Source organism: Pholcus phalangioides, unplaced genomic scaffold, assembly GCF_987345545.1.
Source record: "Pholcus phalangioides strain wild (caught in Gottingen) unplaced genomic scaffold, Ppha-v1.0 ptg000029l_1, whole genome shotgun sequence".
NCBI lineage: Eukaryota > Metazoa > Arthropoda > Arachnida > Araneae > Pholcidae > Pholcus > Pholcus phalangioides.
In genome coordinates, this window is record NW_028301619.1 from 8,302,654 (window position 1) to 8,323,427 (window position 20,774).

Below are 20,774 nucleotides of genomic sequence, written 5' to 3' on the forward strand. Positions count from 1 at the left end.
ACGAACTAAGCCTCGAAAAAGCGGAAGAATGACTTTAGGAGAACGTGAAAAGACCTTTCTGAAAATGAGACCAAGCATTCTATTAGCTTTTTTAACCACCGCTGAACAATGTTCAGAAAACCTACGCCATTCGTCAATCAGAATTCCCAAATCGGTGACCCTAGTTGCATCTGGGATAGTGACACCATTCAACTTGTAAATTATTCCAATTATTAGCAATCCTATTAAAGAAAAATTCTGCGACACCACAACCTATAATTGTCCCTTACCAATCCATGCTGGTGGCCCCTTGTCAAAGAAGTCGATTGACGCTGGTCCATTCCATTGAAAAATTTGAACACTTCAATCATATCCGAACACCTGTGTTCTTCCAATGTAAACATATTCAAGAAATTGAGTCTTTTATCATAGCTCAAGCCTTGTGTGCCAACAAGGACATACATAGCTCTTCTCTGCACCCATTCAACAAAGGATATATCTCTTTGTAAGTATGGTGTCCAAAGCCTCACAGCATACTCCAGTACAGGACAAACTAAGCATCGGAAAAGCAGAAGGATGACTTTTCAGGAGAATGCAAAGAGATCTTTTTGAAAATAAAACTGAACATTCTATTTGCTTTTTTGACCACCACTGAACAATGTTCAGAAAACCTAAGCTGCTCGCCATTGAGAATTCCCAAATCAGTAACCCTAGCTGCATCCGGGATAGTGACACCATTCAGCTCGTAAGAGAACGATGGGTTGTTCAAACCAAAATGAGCGACCATGCAATTGTCAATGCTAAACGTCATGCTCCATTCATTTGACCATGCTGATATCCTGTTTAAGTTGGTCTGCAACAACTCCCTATCGCTTTGATTCCCAATTACCCCTATTAGTTTCACGTCATCTGCAAATTTGCTAGCAATCCCATCGATACCTTGATCGAGTTTATTGATAAAAAGTGAAAAAAGTATGGGGCCAAGGACACTTTCTTGAGGAACTCCATTTGTGACGCTTGTGCAACCAGAGAATTTCCTGTTCACCATAACTCGTTGTGACCTATCTCTGAACCACGATTCTATCCGATTCACCAATCTCGTGTAAACGCTTCAATAGTTTACCATGTTGGACCCGATCGAATGCCTTCTGGAAATCAAGGTAAACAACATCTACATTTTTGCTCTTACCCAAAGCCTTAGTCATGTGATCATAGAAGCAAAGGAGGTTAGTTACACATGGCTTCCCCTTCCTGAACCCATGCTGATTATCTGGCAATAAATTATTCTCATCTATTCACTTCACAAACTGCCTTTTGATAATAATTTCCAAAATTTGAGAGGGAGCTCATCAAACTCACTGGATGATAATTGGACACAGTTTCTCTACTACCCTTCTTAAATATCGGAACAACATTAGCAAGTTTCCAATCCCTTGGGACGATACCCTCAGCAACACTACTCCTGTATATCTGTGAGACTGGCCCTAAAAATTCATTAGCACATTCCCTGAGGGCCCTGGGATAGATATCATCTGGTCCTGGTGCTTTGCTTGCACATATATTTCTTAGAAAATTTAGGATCTCCACGTCTTCCACTAATATCGTTGAGGATTTTATTACCCCATGCAACACCTGTATATTGAATATCATTATCTCCATTAAAAACTGACAGAAAAAAGTCATTGAAAACACTGTGCACATGCCTATATTGCTTTCTAAACTAGACCCTCCTACATAGAGGGGGCAAACTGTCCCCTTACATCCATTATTGACATATCAAAAACATGATTTTGAGTCAGAGCCAATGTTATCTGCAAACCTAGATTCAACTTCTCCTTTTTGCTATCCCTTATTGCTTTCTTCAACACTCTTCTTTTATCAGTAAACAATGATAGGTCACCTCGTCCACTTTTATACTCTCTGAATGCTCTTTTCTTTTCAAGATAAAGGTTACGCACGCTATCTGTGAACCATAGAGGTTGCGATGTACAAACATGCTTTTTTCGAACAAAGGGTATGACGTCGTGCAAAACAGAGGACAGCTTCGTACTAAATTCTTCCCATTGACCTACCACCCCTACTGATTCCAACCGGTCATATAAATATAAAATATATACATATAAAATATATTGTATTTTATATGTAACTCATATAAAATATATTGTATTTTATATGTAACTTATGTATTATATGTGTGTGAGTATATTTTAATTTTTTCATTTCGTCTTTTTTTTCTCCTCCAAAATTACTAAACACTGTAATTATATTTTATATTGTCAATTGTTAGGGTTTATAAATTACCTTCATTGTAACAACCAGTATGGGACCTAGGTGTCTCCTTGGTGATTTTCATTAATCAAGTATAATACTTTTATTAACCTTATATTAATTAATAAATTGATTTAATTTGTAATTTGTAAAAATGTGTTGTCAGTGCATTCTTGTCATCTGTAGTGCGAAATAATATTGGGATATTATATGGTGTGTTTCACGAAGGACCCCTTTGAAAATAAATAACTCGGAAACAGTGATAGATAGAAGCATGAAACCAGTGGTATGTTTATTTAAAAAAACCTCAACATTTTAGTTACAAATTGCGCGATAGATGTCGCCTCAGGCGGCATTACCATAGAAGTAAGCTGTACATTGTGGGTAATGCAAGCAGCCCTCGTTGCATTCCCATCAAAAGTGATTCTAAATGTGCACCTTTTACACAACACACATGTGACAAATGAAGAATGAAATTGTCAGTGACTCTCTGTAGTGTGTCACCAGAAATCAACACACAAGCTTGACAAATAGCCTCCTCCAGCTCATTGAGTGGATTAAAGGATTGTTGCAGTAAACAATGTCCTTCAGAAACCCTACAGAAAGTAATCGCTTTTTATGAACACTGTAATTTCATCACTCACTTCCACTTGAAGAGAGATTCCCAAGTTGCGGAGTTCTGTAAACGTCAGAGAGTTGGACAGGCGTATTTCAGCACTCATTATGATAGGAGCTTTTACTACCTCCAGTGTTAGAAATTTTGGCAGAATTTGTCAGCACAATTGTCTCCCATTTTTTCTCCAAAAGTATGGAGGTTCAAGTTGGCCTGACCTATCACTGGAAGATTTGATTTTTTTGAAATATCTTTTCAAATTACAGAAATTTGGCTGCTGCCTTTACCATTTACAGTACATTTCCAGTTCTTTTTTTTGTTACCTAACATAGAATTAGCATTTGTGAATGACAACATTGAAATACACAATTTTCTTTCCACTAATAAGATTTATTACAATATTGAGTTTTTACATTTTTTAGAACTTTTAACCTGTTAAAGGAGTAAACATCAATACAACAATTTTTTAGAGTTCTTTAGTAAATATTGCACATTAATTGATTAGGTCTCACCAATATGTCAGTCTGTTAGATGAGGTTCACCATGTTTCCATCTCAGCGTCTCTTTTCTTCAACGGCGCAATGTAATGTATCGTTGTCATTACCTCCCGGTTCTTTAATATTTTCCCCCCCAGTAACCATTGAGTGGATGACAACAATGAAATAGACAAAGTTCAGATAGAACTATAACATTTATTCAATTATATTGTTAAACCATTAATCAACGTTATCACAATTAGGCTTTTTATATGTTAAACTATTAATTAACGTTTCATCACAGTTAGGCTTTTCTCTCATTGTCACAATGAAACAGTAATATGAATCGATCTCACCGCCGTGTCCAGGTTTCACGTGTTATCACATCGTCCGGTAGATACTCCCAGGTGTCTGCCCCAAGGACTCGTCGGCACCAGCTTCAGACGGTTTTGGTGTAAACACACGTTGAGATGAAAGCTCAGCCACTGCACATGGAACTGGAGATGAAGGTCCACGGGTGGCCGGTCTGGCTACTAACCGATCACTGGATCACGACAATGTTGAAACCTTACGTGCGATGAGATGGTTAAGTGCCAAGGCACACTTCTACTATTGTAACTTCATTGTATTTATGAGACGATCTAGCTCACACCATGACAGGGCGTGACGCCTTACTGATTAAATCGTTGGGTCGGTCGTAAGCAAGGAAGTCGTAACTCAGCACATCTCTAGCTGGCTTTTATATAGCAGCATTCCCACAATGCCTCACTGAAGAACCAATCACAACATTGAAGGTGCGGTATTAGCTTGTATCTGATTTACATAATTTCATGAGAAAAGGAAATATTGTAAACATTATAATATTGAATCTGGCAACCAAACATAACAAATTGGAGATCTGGCCAGGATCCATAACTTTTAGGCCTATTGCACATTGTAAAAACTCATGACATTATAAACCGTGAGATGGTCTTAGGAACCACCGACGGCGTGGAGGTAAAATATATTGCACATTTATATAACACTTTGCTGAACATTTATATTATATTGCACTAATATATTGCACAATTAAAATAGAGTTTGACGATGACGACTCGACGTGGCCTCCACCGACGAACCACGGGAACCCGCCAGAGGGAAAGAGAAGGTAACTAGACGAGCTATTGGGATCTCTGACATGGATGTAAAGCGGAATTTATATGGGACGTTGGTAGCCCGACCTCTGGCCCGTTCTCGCCCGACGGCTAGGAGACCCCACCCCCCGACCGACAGACTAAGCGAACTAACTGACCCGAACCGGAATGTCAGCGGAAGCCTCGGGTGGTTTCCGGTAACCAACGAACCCTGGGGCCTAAACAAGATTAATTGAACAACAGGATTGTAAGAGATCCCAGGTCGTCATGTTACAGCAAGTATCACCGGTGTGTGTCCCAGGTGGTCGAGGTTTATGACGGCATCAGCTATCTGGGGCGAAACTCCTTATTAACTAGATCGTTGTGTTTATATTTTTGTCTGTTTTTCTCAGCACACTGGTGATCTTTAAAGGGAATCTTCTCATACCAAGATCCAATCAGATAGCAGGATCAGTAGCCTGTAAAAATTTAGCATATTCAAAAAGTAAAACTCATTTGCATATCATGTGGAATAAAACAATATTTCAACTTTTGGCATATGGAAGTTGGCAACATAGAAGGAGTAAACATGGCTGCCGATTGGCGACATATGATCTCGCTGATTGATCCCGGAAACAAAATAAAGTGAAAAATTACAATCTATATAAATGACTAAAAGAAGGACCATTTCCGTGGGGGCCTAAATGGTAATGTTACACTCAGTCAATTACACATTTCACAATGTTGCTTTTACCCCCATTTTTTGCTCTTGCATAAATCGTTTGTAAAATAACGTCTGATCTTTTACGTGCCAACGTATTTTGGGACACTTCAGACAGATTTTTTTTATGTATTATCTATATCAGCTCACAGGGTAGGAGGTTGTGGCTTCCCTGATTTGAAATACATGGTTTCATAATGCTTTCTTCTGCAAATTTTGTAATTCGGTCTTTTGCTTTTACACTGAGATGCTAAATGTTGTCAAGCAAAAGACAGATAACATCTTCCTGTACGTTTCAAAAAGTCCTTTTTCTTTTCAACACTCAGCTCTTTGCATTTGAATTTACCGCGATTGTCTTTTTTGCAAAAAATGCAAGTTGTATCGACAGCTCTAAAGCTGAAGCTCAGAGTACATTTGGTTTGAAATGATTGTTTCCTTTACACTGTGTTTTGTTTTTGAGCATATCTTGCCGCTACAGGTTTGTTCATGGAATTTGCGACTTTGTGACAGTTTATTTCTTTTCTCAAAAATTCAATGAGCTCTCTGATATTGAAAGAATTTCCATTTTTACAATTTTGATTAAATTCGTAATTGAGTTGTATTGTGGAATTTTTGCACGAATTGTCGGACAAAGTAAATTGCCATAGCTCCCTGCAGTCACATTCAAGAACTTCGTATGTGAGTTTCACTTTCATCAAAACATTTTCTCAATGCTCTGACATTCATCAAATTTGTCACTAGATCAATAGCAAGAAGCTTATTCATATGGGAGCTAATTACAATGAAGAATTGCCTACCGGATCTATGTTGCAAAATTACATTAACTTTTCTTACATTAACTTTCCAAAAAAATATGTGAAATCAAACTTCTTGCAAAATCAGTTTGTTTCTGAACAACTGAATTTTTCCAGGTACTATGAATGGAAAAGTTGTAAAAATGGTGGTAAATTGCCATATTTCATATATTTTCCAAATGAAAATGGTATTCAAATGGAACAAAGAACTTTCCAAGATGAGAAATTTTGTTCTGATGATGGTTCGTGGAAGGGACCCCGCCTATTGACTATGGCTGGAATCTTTGATGTATGGAAGTCACCAGAGGTATGTATGAATTCTTAGGTGAACAATTTTTTTCGAAATGTGTATTGTAATACAAAAACATTTCATCATTGGTATCTTATGCAATACAATGCATGTTATTCAGCTATATAACACTGGACAACAATAGAATTGCATCTGACATGAAAATATACAATTTTTAATGGTTTGAACCTGTTGAACATGAATATCACCATGGAAAACTTTTATAGGCTCTCGTTTTGGAGGTATATTGCCATGTTAAATGTTGAAAAAGTGCTTTAATAGCAGTATCACTGGACAACTATGAAACTGTGCCCGACATGAAAATATACAATTCCAACAGATTTTGGCCTACCAAATACAGATATCCCCATGAAAAAGTTTTATTGGTTCTTGTTTTCTGAGATATTACCCTGTTACATAGGTGGTGATAGACTTGAAGGTATGGGGGGGGGGGGGTATGTCCCCACGCATTATTTTTTATACAAACACAAAGGCCACAACAGGCAAATTTTTAAGGGTATGTTTTTCAGGCCACATTTAGTCACAGATCAGAGGCTACACACTAGGGTGGGTCAAAAAAGTAAAATTCCTATTTTTTAAGGGGCACAGCAATGAAAAGATGCTAAATGGTCTCAAAATAACACATAATTTTTTTTAATATTCTGATAAGTTTAGCTGCCCCCAGATTGATATAAATTTTTGGATTTTTTCGATATGTTAGATTTTTTTTTCAAGGTATGTTTCAGTTAGGGGTTTCAACCAATTATACGTTACTTTCTACAAACAGACAATTCGTCACGTTGTAGGTGTGAGGGGTAAATGGGTGGTGAGTGGGGGAGAGTCTAGGAAGACCCTAAATGCATGCACATGTGACGCCTATGTTTTACAGTACAACTCCGGCTGAAATAAAGCGAGGTTGTGTCGCACTCGTTTGTGCCATCTTCATCATGAATCGTACTCGTTCAAAGTGGAAATGTCCATTATTTCGTGATTCAAGTGGCATTAAATGCAATAAGTTACCAACCTACAAAGAGGTTATGAAGTTCTATGAGTGGAACCGTCATAAGATAAAACGTGATAATGAAACTAATAAACAGCCCACGTATAAAGAACTAGAGGACATTGTCATGGCAAAAATTGAAGAAATATGGTCAAGAGCTTCCATTCCTTCTGTCCAACATAAAAGAGTGAAAGCTATGTTAAAGGTGTATCATGCATGAAATGCAAAAATCTTTTAAAATCACACCCTAAAATACCGAAGAAGCAATTAGAAGAGTTTTGCTGTAAATTGTTTGACAATTCATCCTGCAAGTGTAAGAACATCGAAGAGTGCATTTGCCCCAAATACAAAAAAAAAACCTGTCAGAGAGAAAAGCTTCCTAATCGACCAATGAACGACCAAAGTCCTACAAATAACTGCTTTATACTTCAACGGATGGAAGGATAAAACTTTAATTATATCAGAAAAGGACAGAAAAAATTTATAGACAAAGGGCTCGGCACGGGTCACTTTTTTCACTAAAAGTCACTTTTTTAGAAACTGGTCACTTTTATTACGTATTTTCAGGCCCAGGTCACTTTTTTAGAAACTGGTCACTTTTATTACGTATTTTCAGGCCCAGGTCACTTTTTCCATTTTTTTAGCAAAAAAACCTCGGTCTCGTGAACTTTTCTGCTGTCTCAGTGTTTTTCTTTTCTTCAAGGAGGAACTTTACCTGTTCAATATCGCTAATTTTCTCCCTCCCTTCATTGAACTACGATCGAAGGTATCTTATCTTCCCGGGAGCATACTGTGTGACGTCAGCATAACTTGATTTCAAGGTGCTTGGAAAGAAAGCTTAACCTTGTTAAAGAATCGTCATTTTATGGAAAAGCCGGTCGGAAAAAAAACTAGCATAAAAGGCGTATACTTACAACAAAGAATTCCCCCCCCCCCACTACCATTCTTTCTTATTTCCCCACATGCTCACTCGTTCTTTCATCTTCATCTTATTTTAAAATTGATCCTTTATTTTATTTGTTTTAAAAAGTTTTATTCCTAAGGGCCGAATTCCCTTCTTGGAGCATCGAGCAGGTTACATTTGTTGTTTGTTCTATCGTTACTTTTGTTAATTTTTTTTAATGTTATTTGAAATGATTTAAGAGAGCCCGTGCAGAAGCTAACTTACGCGCAGCGGGAGAATACCAAAGCGCGTATTATTAATACGTATTAAGCATATTAATACGCTTTTGAGAATACTCTTGTAGCTGGCCAAGGTTAAAGAAGCTCGCAGGTATTTTGAATTTACTTACAATAAACAAAATCATCCGATTGGAAATCGCGATCTATCTACAAATAAAATTTGTACTATTTTTCTAACTGGATTTAAATCTCAGCAAGAAACCATAGCCCCAGGTATGATCGAAAGGAGAACTGTTTATGAAAAAATCACAGAATCCTGCAATTCAACGTTTAGTTTAACACAAGGGTTTCCAAATCAGATGAAAATTGGTCATCAGGCTGATAAAAACTCAGTTAACGTGCACACGAGCCGTAAATAGAGGCGGATTTAACGATGGGCACACCGAGCGGGTGCCTTTGCCCCCTACTTTATATTTTTTTTCCTAATTTAAAGGGCCTAATATTAATTTTTTTTATGCCCAGGCCGTCAACTGACCTTTATCCGCTTCTGGCCGTAACTTAATTTAGAGCATCTTCACGATACTGATTGTTGACTTAATATCTACATCTTGCGCGCGAATTCATTGTTTTTGTTCGTTGAAAAATTATGGGAGGAGTCAGCGCTAACGTGGCGCTAAAATAGGTAGCTCTGACTACAGCATGCATAAACACTGTATCAACTGCATTTATAAACCCTGTATGTTGATTCGATTTTTGTGTTCATTTTATCCTAATTTTCCGTATTTCCCAATATATATCTATCAATTTTCGCATATTGCTGTATATTAGGTTAAATCATATTATAAATTATATATTTTTTTGTAATTTTTTATGTGGCCTTTGTCAGCCATCTTGAATTGACTACCGCAAAACGGTGATTCCTTGGCGCGAAAAAAGTCGCCACGTTGGTGCTTACAAGGTTCATGGGAAATTTACCGGGAAAGGCCGCTGAGTATTATGGGGGGGGGGCAAAATTATACTGTTTCCAGGGGTGGGAACACTGCGCCAAAATTAACATCTTGTGCTATCCTGCTCCAATAGTGTATTTTCGTATTTTTCTGCGCCAAATAGCTAATTTTGCTTTGTACTCCCGGAATTTCGGAAAGGACGGCAAAAATTTTTGTTCCTGCTTACCGCGAAACAATTCTTTCTAAGAGCGTGTTTTATTCCACTGTACACCTTATTTAAACTATTGGCCTTTCCATCGCGAAACCCCGATAATATCCGTGATTGTGCAACTGAAGATAGTTTGCAATGATCTTTCAGCTTTAAAGCGCAAATGCGAGTCACAGTTGCCGTTTAAAAAAGTCGCCACTGGAAGCAGCAGAAATGACTTTAGTCGATCGTCACTGCGTCAAATCCAGATGTTTCGTGAAAAAAATTTTCATTCCGGAAGTAAAAAGTATGTTTTCGCCGAATTACGAATGCTAATTTAGAAACTTTGCTGAATAACGAGTGTCAGATCGCCAATCTCGCCAAATAATGAGTACTTAATTGCAAACGTCGTGTTGATTCTTCCGAAATTCTCTCCCATTTTGCAACAATTTCTTTCCAAGTATGAAAAAATTGAAAACTGATAGAAAACTTTTAGCCCATTTGAAGTGCTGTGGTTCCAGACAGCCAATAGTGCCCTCAGTAAGCAAAAATCATCTTAAATAGACTGGTGTGAAAAATTTTATGGCAGCCTTTCTTTCAAACAAGGTGTCAAAAGCCTGAAATACCAAAAACAAAAAAACAAGCTGATGAAAAGATGTTCAAACAAAAGACAGTGCAGTTGTTTTATTTTGAAAAGGGGTGAGGGTTAACGAAAATATTCTTGTTAATTTCCCTGCTTCAATTTATAAATATCTGCTCCAAAACTGATCCAAATCTTATATTTTGCTGCTCCAAAACTGCTCCGGATCCTGAATTTGCTGCTCCAAAACTGGTCCGAATCCTGAATTTTGCTGCTTCAAAGCTGCTCCGAAATGGACTTTGGCACTTCCCACCCCTGTGTTTCTGGGTAAAGGAGTAAATGTGTGTTTTTTTTGCAGGGGTGTATGTTGTGTGTAAGAAAAAGAAAAAAAAAATTTTTACAAATTTTTCTCTCGAAAACCAAACAATTTCAAAACTGATTTATTTTCTCCCTCACCCATGGACAGTATTATTTTTTGCCCCCCCCCCCTCCCGCCTGTAAAATAGTAGACTCGCCCACTTTTCCCAGTCCAGCCATAGGTGGAGATAGACTTGAAGGTCTTAGGGGTGTGGCACGATGACAATTGATATACATCATATATATGTATACATCAGTAGGCTCTGCCATTGATGCTGGGGGAGGGTGGATTGCTCCTCCCTCAGCGTATAATAATTAAAATAATTTAGTTAATTTAATAATTTAAATAATTTATAATTTAAGTAGTTCTTTAATTTAATAATTTAAAATAATATTGCTAAAAATTTAATTTTAGTTTATAATCATTATAGTAAATTTCTTAAAATTTGTTGGAACGTATTATACAAACCTAGGTATGTAAATCAAATTTACATACACATCAAGCATGTTCTCCACCAGACGAGCTCTATGCGGTCGGGCATTATCATCCTGGAAAACAAAGGAATCTCCAATGGCTCCAGCGTAAGGGATGACATGAGGTCGCAGTATCTCGTCTGCATACCTTCGGGCCGTCAAAGTGCCATTCCGAATGATATGCAGGTCCGTACGTCCGCCTATGCTGATTCCACCCCATACCATCCAACCAGCTCGTCTGTATTGTGACCTTTCACGAACGAATGCAGGGTTATTTCGAGTGCCCCTGTCCCTCCATACCAGAACACGTCGGGTGTCACACTCCAGACTGAATCGGGACTCGTCTGTAAACAGAACTTGGCTCCAATCATGTTGCTCCCAATCTCGATGTTCAGCAGCCCATCTTCTTCGGGCCGCACGGTGGCGTGGAGTCAACAGAATGCAGACCATTGGCCTAGGTGCATAGAGCCCTCCCTCATGAAGCAGATTACGTACTGTTTGGCTGGACACCCTTTGTCCTGTTGCCAAGAGCAACAGTCTTTGCAGCTGTGTAGCATTCTCTGTTCTGTTTCGACGGGCTGTTAACCGTATATACCGGTCATAAGTTGCTGTAGTGGCGCGTGGCCGACCTTGCCCTGGTCGACGTCTAACATTTCCTGCTTCTTGGAATCATTCCACAGCCTTGCAACAACACTTCTGGCGACTCCAACAGCGTCCGCGACACTACGTTGTGTTTGCCCAGATTCCAGTCTGCCTATAATACGCCATGCCATGGATTCCGGTAAATCACGTTGTTGAGACATCCTCAAGTCACCTTGTCTCAAAAAAAAATACTGCGCAATCGAATTTCACAGTTACGGCAGTAAAACAGACATTTCTGCAACATCCCGATTTCTGCCCTTATCTCCTTTTTCTGGTTTTTGACGTCATGAATTTTGATTTGCATATGAAGTTTTCTTCTTCCGTTTCCTGCTAGGCTTTAAATTATGGATGATTCATTTTATGTTACTTATCGGTATACATCTTTGTGTAATTTTGTTAAAACCATGTGCTCCCCTAATTGTTTTGAGCAGTGTAGATGGGAAAAATTCTCTCATCAAATTTTGTGTTATTTCATTTTTTCCCCTTCTTTTTTTTTGAATGTGAAAACTTTTTCCCGTTTTGAAGTTTTTCCTGCTTAAATTGATTTTAAGATGGGTTGTGGAAAGCAACATGGGGGAAAGCATTGCTACTGTTATTCTGTCACACATAGTTGTTGATAAATTTGATAAGTTATTCAAAACTTTTCTGGTTAGCAGAATGCATTTGAGTTTGATTTAATTATTTCACACAATTATGTAAAAAAAACCAATTCCAATGAGTTCTATTGAAATGCAAAGTTAAAACTAAATTCAATTTCAATTCATTCAGTTTGGTAATAATCAAAATTCATTGTCCATTTGGTCTCTTTCCAAAAATATTTTGGTCACTATTTGGTCATTTTTAAACATTTTGGTCACTATTTGGTCACTTTTTTAAAAATTTTGGTCACTATTTTCTCTAGTTTTGAGGCCATGATCCGTGCTGACCCCTGTAGACAGAGTATTCTTGAAGACCATATTCCATTGATAATGGAACCAGTGTCAAAGCACCAGCTTCTGACATATCTGAATGCATAGAACAAGCAATCTTAGATTTCTTCTTGGAATCAGAAATATCTATGCAGTCTTTAGTGGGGGACACTTCAATATTGAAGTGTCATACGTCTGTTTGAAAAAATGTTAGATGAGCTATTGCGGTGGATTATCGGTCTACTGAATATGAACAAATTACCCTTCCCACACTTGCTTCTACATACTGATGGCAGCACATCGAGATCCAAAACATTTTCAGGGAGAATTGACAAAGATATAGAAATATGTGAAAAAAAAACCAGGTGTTCATGTTTTAAGTTATTTCAACAGAGTTACCCAAAAAAGTTTTCTATTCAAGGTATTAGCACAGACAAAACGTATTTGTACAGAATAGTCTGAGCAGTTTCAACAGGCATATTTCCTAAGGATCACAAACAAATCACCAGGCAAAATGTTTCATGCCCGATGGCTAACTCATGCTAAACAAATTCTACATTTCTACGTTTGGATGGAATCTCCTTCTGAAAATTTAATAATTCTAGCAATGTATGTCATAAAGTTTTACTCTCCAACTTAGTTTGCTATCAAAACTCACTCTTCCTGTAAAGATGGAACACAGCCACTACCTCCTATATACAAAGCCTCAGGACCGTTTGTGACGTCACCCACCCGAAGGCCGAGTCTGGTTTATTTGGTATTGCTAGAAACACCCTTTACAGGAGCGTTAATCTGGTTAATTTTTTCTTCTTTTAGACCATAGTTTCCCAAACTTTTTTTGTGGTGTCCCATCGCCTCCCCCTTCTACAGAATTTTTCTCTCATCGGGCGCCCCCCCCCCCAACTCAAGCAAACCCATAGGACCCTATGTTACAGCCGTTGCTTTCATCGCCCACTTTGGGGAACACTGTTTTAGACATAATTTTTTTTACGTAAATCTAAATTTTATATTTCCATAATTTGTGTGTACATTAATTTCTTCCAACCATAATTGGAATTTTTTTTCAATTAGATTTATTCATCTATTAGTAGCCAAAGAGATGCTTCTGCTAAAATTATAAACGGCCTATTTAGTTATAAAAATATGGTATTTCTCGTGATATTCATTAAAGTTTGCAATATACTCATAATAGGTGTTTACGTAGGAGTTTCCTTTTTGATGTTTGGATTTTTTACGTATATAAATCTGAATTCCGTATTTGTAAACAATCTCATTTCACACTCCTGGAAACCGAAATTTTGGAATAATTCCGTGTAATTAAGTATTCCAATGTCAATTTGGAAAAAAAAACTTTAGTACTATCCTAAGAGAGATGTTATTCCTAAATTTCATATAACATGCTCTTATTCATAATATTCATTAAAAGTTAGCAATATGTCCATTTCTGCAGCACTGAAATCAAAAATACTTCAGAAAAAATTTATTACAAATACACACTCACACTACAAACATGTTTTTTTTATTGTGTACAAAATAACACGATTTAAAAAATGTTCATGTGAATTTACAGTCAAATCCAGTTTTAACGAAAAACGTTATAACAAAAATCTTGTTTTAACAAACACTTCTCTAATCTCCCAGATAAGTTTACATAGGAACAATGAAAAAACCTGGAATTACTTTACAATGGAATTTTGTTTTAACAAAGCGCTTTCTCCAGTCTCTTCAAGTTCATTATAACACTATTCGACTATTATAAAAGTGTCTGTAGTTTTCTTTTCTTTCCTTTTACATTACTTGGACATGAATTTCCAATACTTTCAGAACCTATAGGTTCATTTGCATTTAATTTATTTTTGTCCAACTTCGAAGTCTTGGGTGCATCATTCCTCTTTTTACAATAATTTTTCAGAAATATGTTAGTTGATGCAGATATAATTTGTTTAAGAATAAAATTTGAATAGTGACCATTTGTACATGCATCAGGAAAACATTCAATTCCAAATAATGTATTAACCGTTGCTTTGATAACAAAATCATAATGGTTCCTGATTTCAAAAAATTCCTTTTCAAATTCTTTTGAGACCAATTTAGAAACAATTACATAACAGTGCATAACAACTAGCAAAACAGATTGTTTTGGATATTTTAATCCACCCCTATCAAGATTTTTAATTAAATCATACTGTTCATTAAATTCCAGGGAATTATTGAAGGTGAGGTTGAATTTACAATTAGTACACTTCAATTTTTTTAAAGTTGCATGCGCACAATAGCCTGCAATATAAGTTAGCGCAGGAAGTGAATTACCGAGATCTGTGAGCTCCTTTTTAGAAACAGTGATCTGTTTTAAAAGCAAATTCTCTGTATCTGGAAGTTTCACAGAATCTGGTTCATTGATTTGAATACATATTGATTGACTAAATTCATTGTTTGGAATAATACAATATTCGTCGAGAGGAACTAAGGAGATTTCTCCTTGCGAGTGAGACTTGACAGTTAGAGGCATCAAAGAACGAATCCTCAATTTCATTTCAGTTTCATACACTTGAACCAAAGACACATTGTATTGACAACCTGCAAGTTTTCGGTATTGACCGAAACGTTCTTCGAGGGAATCAGTTTGGAATTTGCCTGTTAATATGTACTGCAACTTCAATTCATCACAGCAATACTTCACAATTTCTATCATTGCATATGTTGTATGTTGCAAGGCAAGAAAAGTTTCCTTGGTTAGAAAGCCAGATGAACAATTTGCACTTTTCCAATAATCTAAAAAATCATACAAAAATTTCATTTTCTCATCATCTGGAGATGATGTCAAAGGTTCCTGAAACACGTTCCTTTTACATTTTCCGTTCAGGACTGTGCGAACGTTCATTATGTCAAACCACTTACATATTAACGTTATGTAATTGGCTGTATCTTTGTGGTTTGCAATGGCATGAATTTCACCACCGCATTTCAGGCCTTCGGAAACTGTATAGTTAAATATTTTCAACGCCAAGCGAACATTTTGACGTTCAAAATTATTGGGGCAAAGAGCTTTTTCTGTTAAAGAAGGGGCCAACTTCACAATATTGTTTGCTTCAGCTTCATGAAGCTCTTTCAATGCTAAAAAGGAAGCTGTTTTCAACAATGGCTCTCCATTGATGCCCATTGGTCGAGCTTTAAAATCTGGGAAATACATACATTTTCCTGTATTCTTTTGGTTAAGCCAATTATTTCTGATACATTTTAATATATGGACAGAATCAATAAGATAAAACAAAGGACGAAGAAAATCTGAAGGGTGTTTATATACAATGCTTAGTTCTGGAGGTCTACAGAAATACGAAACAGCCTTTCGTTTTATAGCATTATTATCTGAAACAACTCCTATGACTAAAAACCCAATAGACCAACAATTATTTTGCTTAACATATTATATAATACAGCAGCAGATATTGTTTTCACCGGCAGTATGTGTATTACATCTTTATAATTAGACTCAATACGCTGAATCATGAAAGCAAAAGCTGAAGATGCAGCTTTTTCGTTATTATATGCCATTCCTAAAATACTCCCACCTTTATAGTCTAAATATGATTTTATGTGGATTTCATCCATCAATAGTAAAACATGCCTATCTTTACCACCAATCAATGCAAATTTTTCTTTTGCATAAGCCAAAAAATTTTCATCATCCTGTTCAATTTTACGATTTACATCATACATAGAACATAGCTTTGTCAGGGTAGATGAATGTGGCAAAATAATATAGTTACTGCTGCGTAAGAATTTGTATGCATGTGGAGATATGGGAAATAATAGGGCAACATAAAATTAAAAAATTTCCACTGTACCTGTAATGGTTTTTGTGACAAATTATCAATTTCAATTGCTCAGAAATAAATTGAATCATTTCTGTATTTACATTCTGCTCAATTAAATATTGTTCGAGTGTTCGAAGCATATCACAGATTGACAGAACAAGTGCTGAAGCATTTTGGCACATTTCATTGTTGGAGTTTTTAACATCGCACAGAAACTTATGTAACATATTCACATCAGTTAGCTTTGTAGGTAATGCACACTGATCAACGCTGGTCAGTTTGCAATCTTTACGAAAAGCAGTAACCATCAAATTTTCATCCACAACAACTGAGGAAAGTATTATCGGAATTGGTTCTGCTTGGATGTGAATGAAAATTATATTTTCTTCCTTCACAAGAACATCCCAATCCTTAGGAACAGGACAGTTTTTCAAGCAGTCTTTCAGTTCATTTAAAGAACTATAGGAAAATCTTTTATTGTAGAGCTCTTCTTCTGCTTTGCTTTTCTCAATCGCAGCAGCGATTTGCTCACTTTCAATTCGAGCTTTTTTATCCAATAGACTTTCCCTGCTGGTAGAAGGTGTGGACAAATACAAGGGACATCCATGGAAAACACGGGGAACTGCACCATCTCTGGGTCGAGGTTGGGGAAGGCTAGCAACAAGGTAATTTCCAGTCTTTTCATCATAATACGACACTTTCCTTTCAATATCCTCTTCGATAAAATGCAGCTCGCAAACCTGAAATGAATTTGGTATTCAAATTTTGGCTTTATCCATACAAACATAATTGAGTGAGAAAAAAAAATCCTTCAGAGAACTAGTAACTGTAACAAGTGACATTTAATGCATGTGATAAATTATCTATAGTTATATTATTTAAAAATTAATACTATCATAATGAATATTTTGTTATAGTACAACAAATTTGTATTTTATTAAAAATTTACCATATCTTTAATGTTATTCGAAGAAATCTGACTACCAAGAAATAATTTCTGAAGCAAATTAAGGAAAAATTTAATTTTAACTTTGGAATAAGAATTTGTGAAATATTGTGAATTGTAAAAGCTATAAATATCAGTTCTAACAATGTTTTTAAGGATGTATGAAAAGATGAAATATCATGCAACTAACTAATACAAAATTTCAAAGAGGCTCTCTGTCCTCAGGCCTATACCTTTGAATAGAACAACTTTATGATATATAAATACCACCAAAAACAGTACTTACTCTGGAACTTGAGGTTGGTTCGAAATCCTTTCGCGGTATGGCGTTGATCCATTTCCTTTTTAGATTCTCTTCTTTTGGAAACCGGAATACTGAAACCTTAGGCCCAGTTTCATAATTGCCCTTGCAGTTGGTAACACAACACTTGAAAGGCATCTTGTTATTCTGCATGAAATGGAAAGATTGAAAAAAAATTAAATTTCACATTTTAAATTAGAAATTATGAAATGTTGTGAATCTTAAAATGTATGAACAATTTATTTTCATTGCAAGTCATGGCTTACAGCAGAGGTTCTTAACCTGAACTGTTTGAAAGAATTTCCAGAGGCAGGATAGAAGTGTATAAAACTTCAATAGAAATTAAAATCATAGTAACTATTCATAAAAGTATCATGAATAGGTAATGATGTAGCCATGAAAAATTTAGATATATGCTCGTATATAATATCCCAATTTTTATAATGTAAAAATATTCATAAAACTGATATTTCATTTATTTTTTATTATATATATCATAGATTTTATTTTATATTTTATGTATGTATATTATTTATTATAGGCCTATATACAGGCCCATCATTTGGGGGATCAGAGTGGGGCACTTGCCTCCCCTTGGCTTTGAAAAATACACATGTATATACACAAATATATATATTCATTCAGTACATGTTCTTTGCCCCCCCCCCCCTCCCCCGGAAAAAGTTAAAATGACAGTTTTGCCTATATATGATTTATTTTGTTACTTCAAAAAAATTTTATGTTGTGAAAATGTTTTGTTTCAAGTCATTCAAAATAATCCAGCAATATTTTTAATTTCTACGAATTAAAGAATTAGAAATATTTGATATTCAAGAAATATGGGAATCTATTTTTAGATGAGATCCATTCATACATACTTTGGGTTCTAAAAAAAAATTATTTTTTAATTTTAATGCATTCTTTTTTTTGAAAGTTTCAAAAAATATTAAGTATTAGAGATATTTGAAGCTTTGTACTGTCACAGGATAGCATATATAATCAAAAATATGTATAGTAAATTTGAAATAAATCTATGGTTAAATGATATTTTTAACGATATTTCTACCAGACTTTACTTTTTCACCACGTTAAAAGGCAGTAAACTCCTCAAGGTAGGCCTATTGCAAGTAGTACAGTACTTACAAAAACAAGTAATGTTTTAAACGAGTAACCGTTTTGTTGTCTGAAATTCATTTAAAAATATACAAGCTTAAACGATTAATTTAACGAAAAATGCAAAATATACTTACTCTGGAATTAGAGATTGATTCAAATTTTCTTCATAACCACGCGGTATCCGAAATATCACACAGCATCGCCATAGCTGGTTTCTTCCTGTCGTCGGCCTTCGGATAGTCATGTGACCACGTCAGCTGTGACGTGTGCTGGGGCTTTGTATATAGGAGGTAGTGACACAGCACCTGTTCAAGTTCATTGCTGAAACTAGGTATTTGCCCGCAGAACTGAAAAGCAAAATATATCCAGTAATTCAAAGAAACACTTACTTTGCACACCCTGAAAAATCATTGATTGCAATGCTGACAATTCTGAACCGCACATCCATGAACTGGCATATTCTGAAAAATAGACTCTGACTGTTTCAACATCCTATTGTAAAATTTGATGTATCGTCTTACATTGATATCATTGACTGGCAGCAGGGGTGGCTTAAGCAAGGGGTGCGACAAGTTGTAAGGGGCGACAGCGTTGACTTTAGTTAAGAGACCAAAATTTTAACACAGTAAAAATTCACATAACATCACACTTTTGAGTCATACCTCTACAGTGGAAACGTTGCAAAAACTAGGAAATAGACAGGGCCTTTGACTAAAAACAAGAATGTAAGCTATCGGGGCAGCTCAAGACAAAATCTGTACCCGTGCTGGACTTATTTTTTGCACCTCATGCCTCTTCTCCCCATAGCCCTACATCCTGCGTGTGGGCACCTAGGGTGGAATCTTTCGCAGGATCCAAGCCAGATTTTCCATAGGAAGCCACTTCTACAGTTAATTTATTGTGTGGAAAAAATGATAAAGATTTGGTCCTGGGCCCCCAAGCTGAGCCCTGTCAGCCTTACCATTCTGGGTCATACCCTTCCCTGACAACTGATTCAAATAATTCCTAACAAAGCCCTCCCTTTTTAAAAAAAAAAAAAAATCCGTTTCAATCTCAGAATTTGTGCGCCTCCAGCCAAGAGTGGATCTAGAGCCCACTGTTGGGAGGGGGATTTTTACAAATTGTTGTGTATGCTGTGACCATACGTCCCATATTTTCTGGAACAATTTTCATTGTTTCTCCATCCTGATTTTTCCCATTTTTTAGTCGACGTTTTCTTGAATTTTATTTAATCGAAGACATTGATACAGGTAATTTTTTCAATGGATTGATTGAATGCAATATTACCTATAGAAAAATTTCATGAATCAAAATTCATCACATTGAGGGCAATATTGCATACTTTGCTTGATGATGGGGGGGGGGGGTGGTGGTTGTGATTGGGGTGATCACCCCCCCCCCCCCACCCATAGATCCGCTCCTGCTTCCAGACCAGACAGAAAACATTTTCTTTGATTTTTTCTGCCAATGGAATTGTTTTTACCCATTCACCTCAGATTTAGCATCCTTCTTGAGCGGCACGAAGTGTAGCCCCAGTGGTTCGCATGGCCAAGTGCCGTCCCTGTACTCTGTGATAAGGGACATGTGTGCATTTTGGTTCCCCCACAAAGAATTTGTTCCAGAATAGTCAAATGAAAGCAAAGGAAAAATTTGGTTTCTCACTTGTCCAGTCCGTGGAGTAAACACCTTTGAAAAAATTTCTTAATAAAAATAACCTTGTTATATATCATCTTTACAGGATAAGTCATGATGGCTCACAAAAATAAGTGCTGTTTCAATGATTAAATTATCTGGCATCATTAAGAATGGTAAAATAATTCTGGAATAATAGTAAATAAAAAACCAGGGGAAAAAAAAAATTTCTACTTCAAAAGCGGGACATATGGTCACAGGCATTTTCCATAAACAATGGTGTGCGGTTTTCTTATGAAAAAAAATCAGGTTTTTATCTCATGGTCCCTATCACTGAAGCCTCCTGTCAGGGTCACCATCAGAGGCGGCATATGAGGCTTCACACCCAGGTGGCAGGTAAGCTTGAGCTGCCCCTGACTGGCAGAAGGAGAATATATCTGATCCACCAATATCGAAATCCATACCTGACCAAGACATCAGACCGTTTGCTGTCCA

General features: G+C 36.5%; 1 protein-coding gene across 7 annotated transcripts in view; it reads left to right on the forward strand.

The window, feature by feature from the left end:
• Positions 1-20,774, forward strand: part of LOC149067646 (abasic site processing protein HMCES) — a 75,577-nt gene that overhangs the window by 19,927 nt on the left and 34,876 nt on the right. For 4 of the 7 annotated variants that reach the window (XM_089252515.1, XM_089252512.1, XM_089252513.1 and 1 more), the window contains exons 5-6: positions 6,081-6,270; positions 16,845-16,949. In XM_089252515.1, the coding sequence (XP_089108641.1) occupies positions 6,081-6,270; positions 16,845-16,949 (295 nt within the window). The remainder of the gene's footprint in view (positions 1-6,080; positions 6,271-16,844; positions 16,950-20,774) is intronic. The other 3 variants (XM_089252516.1, XM_089252517.1, XM_089252518.1) reach the window with 1 other exon arrangement.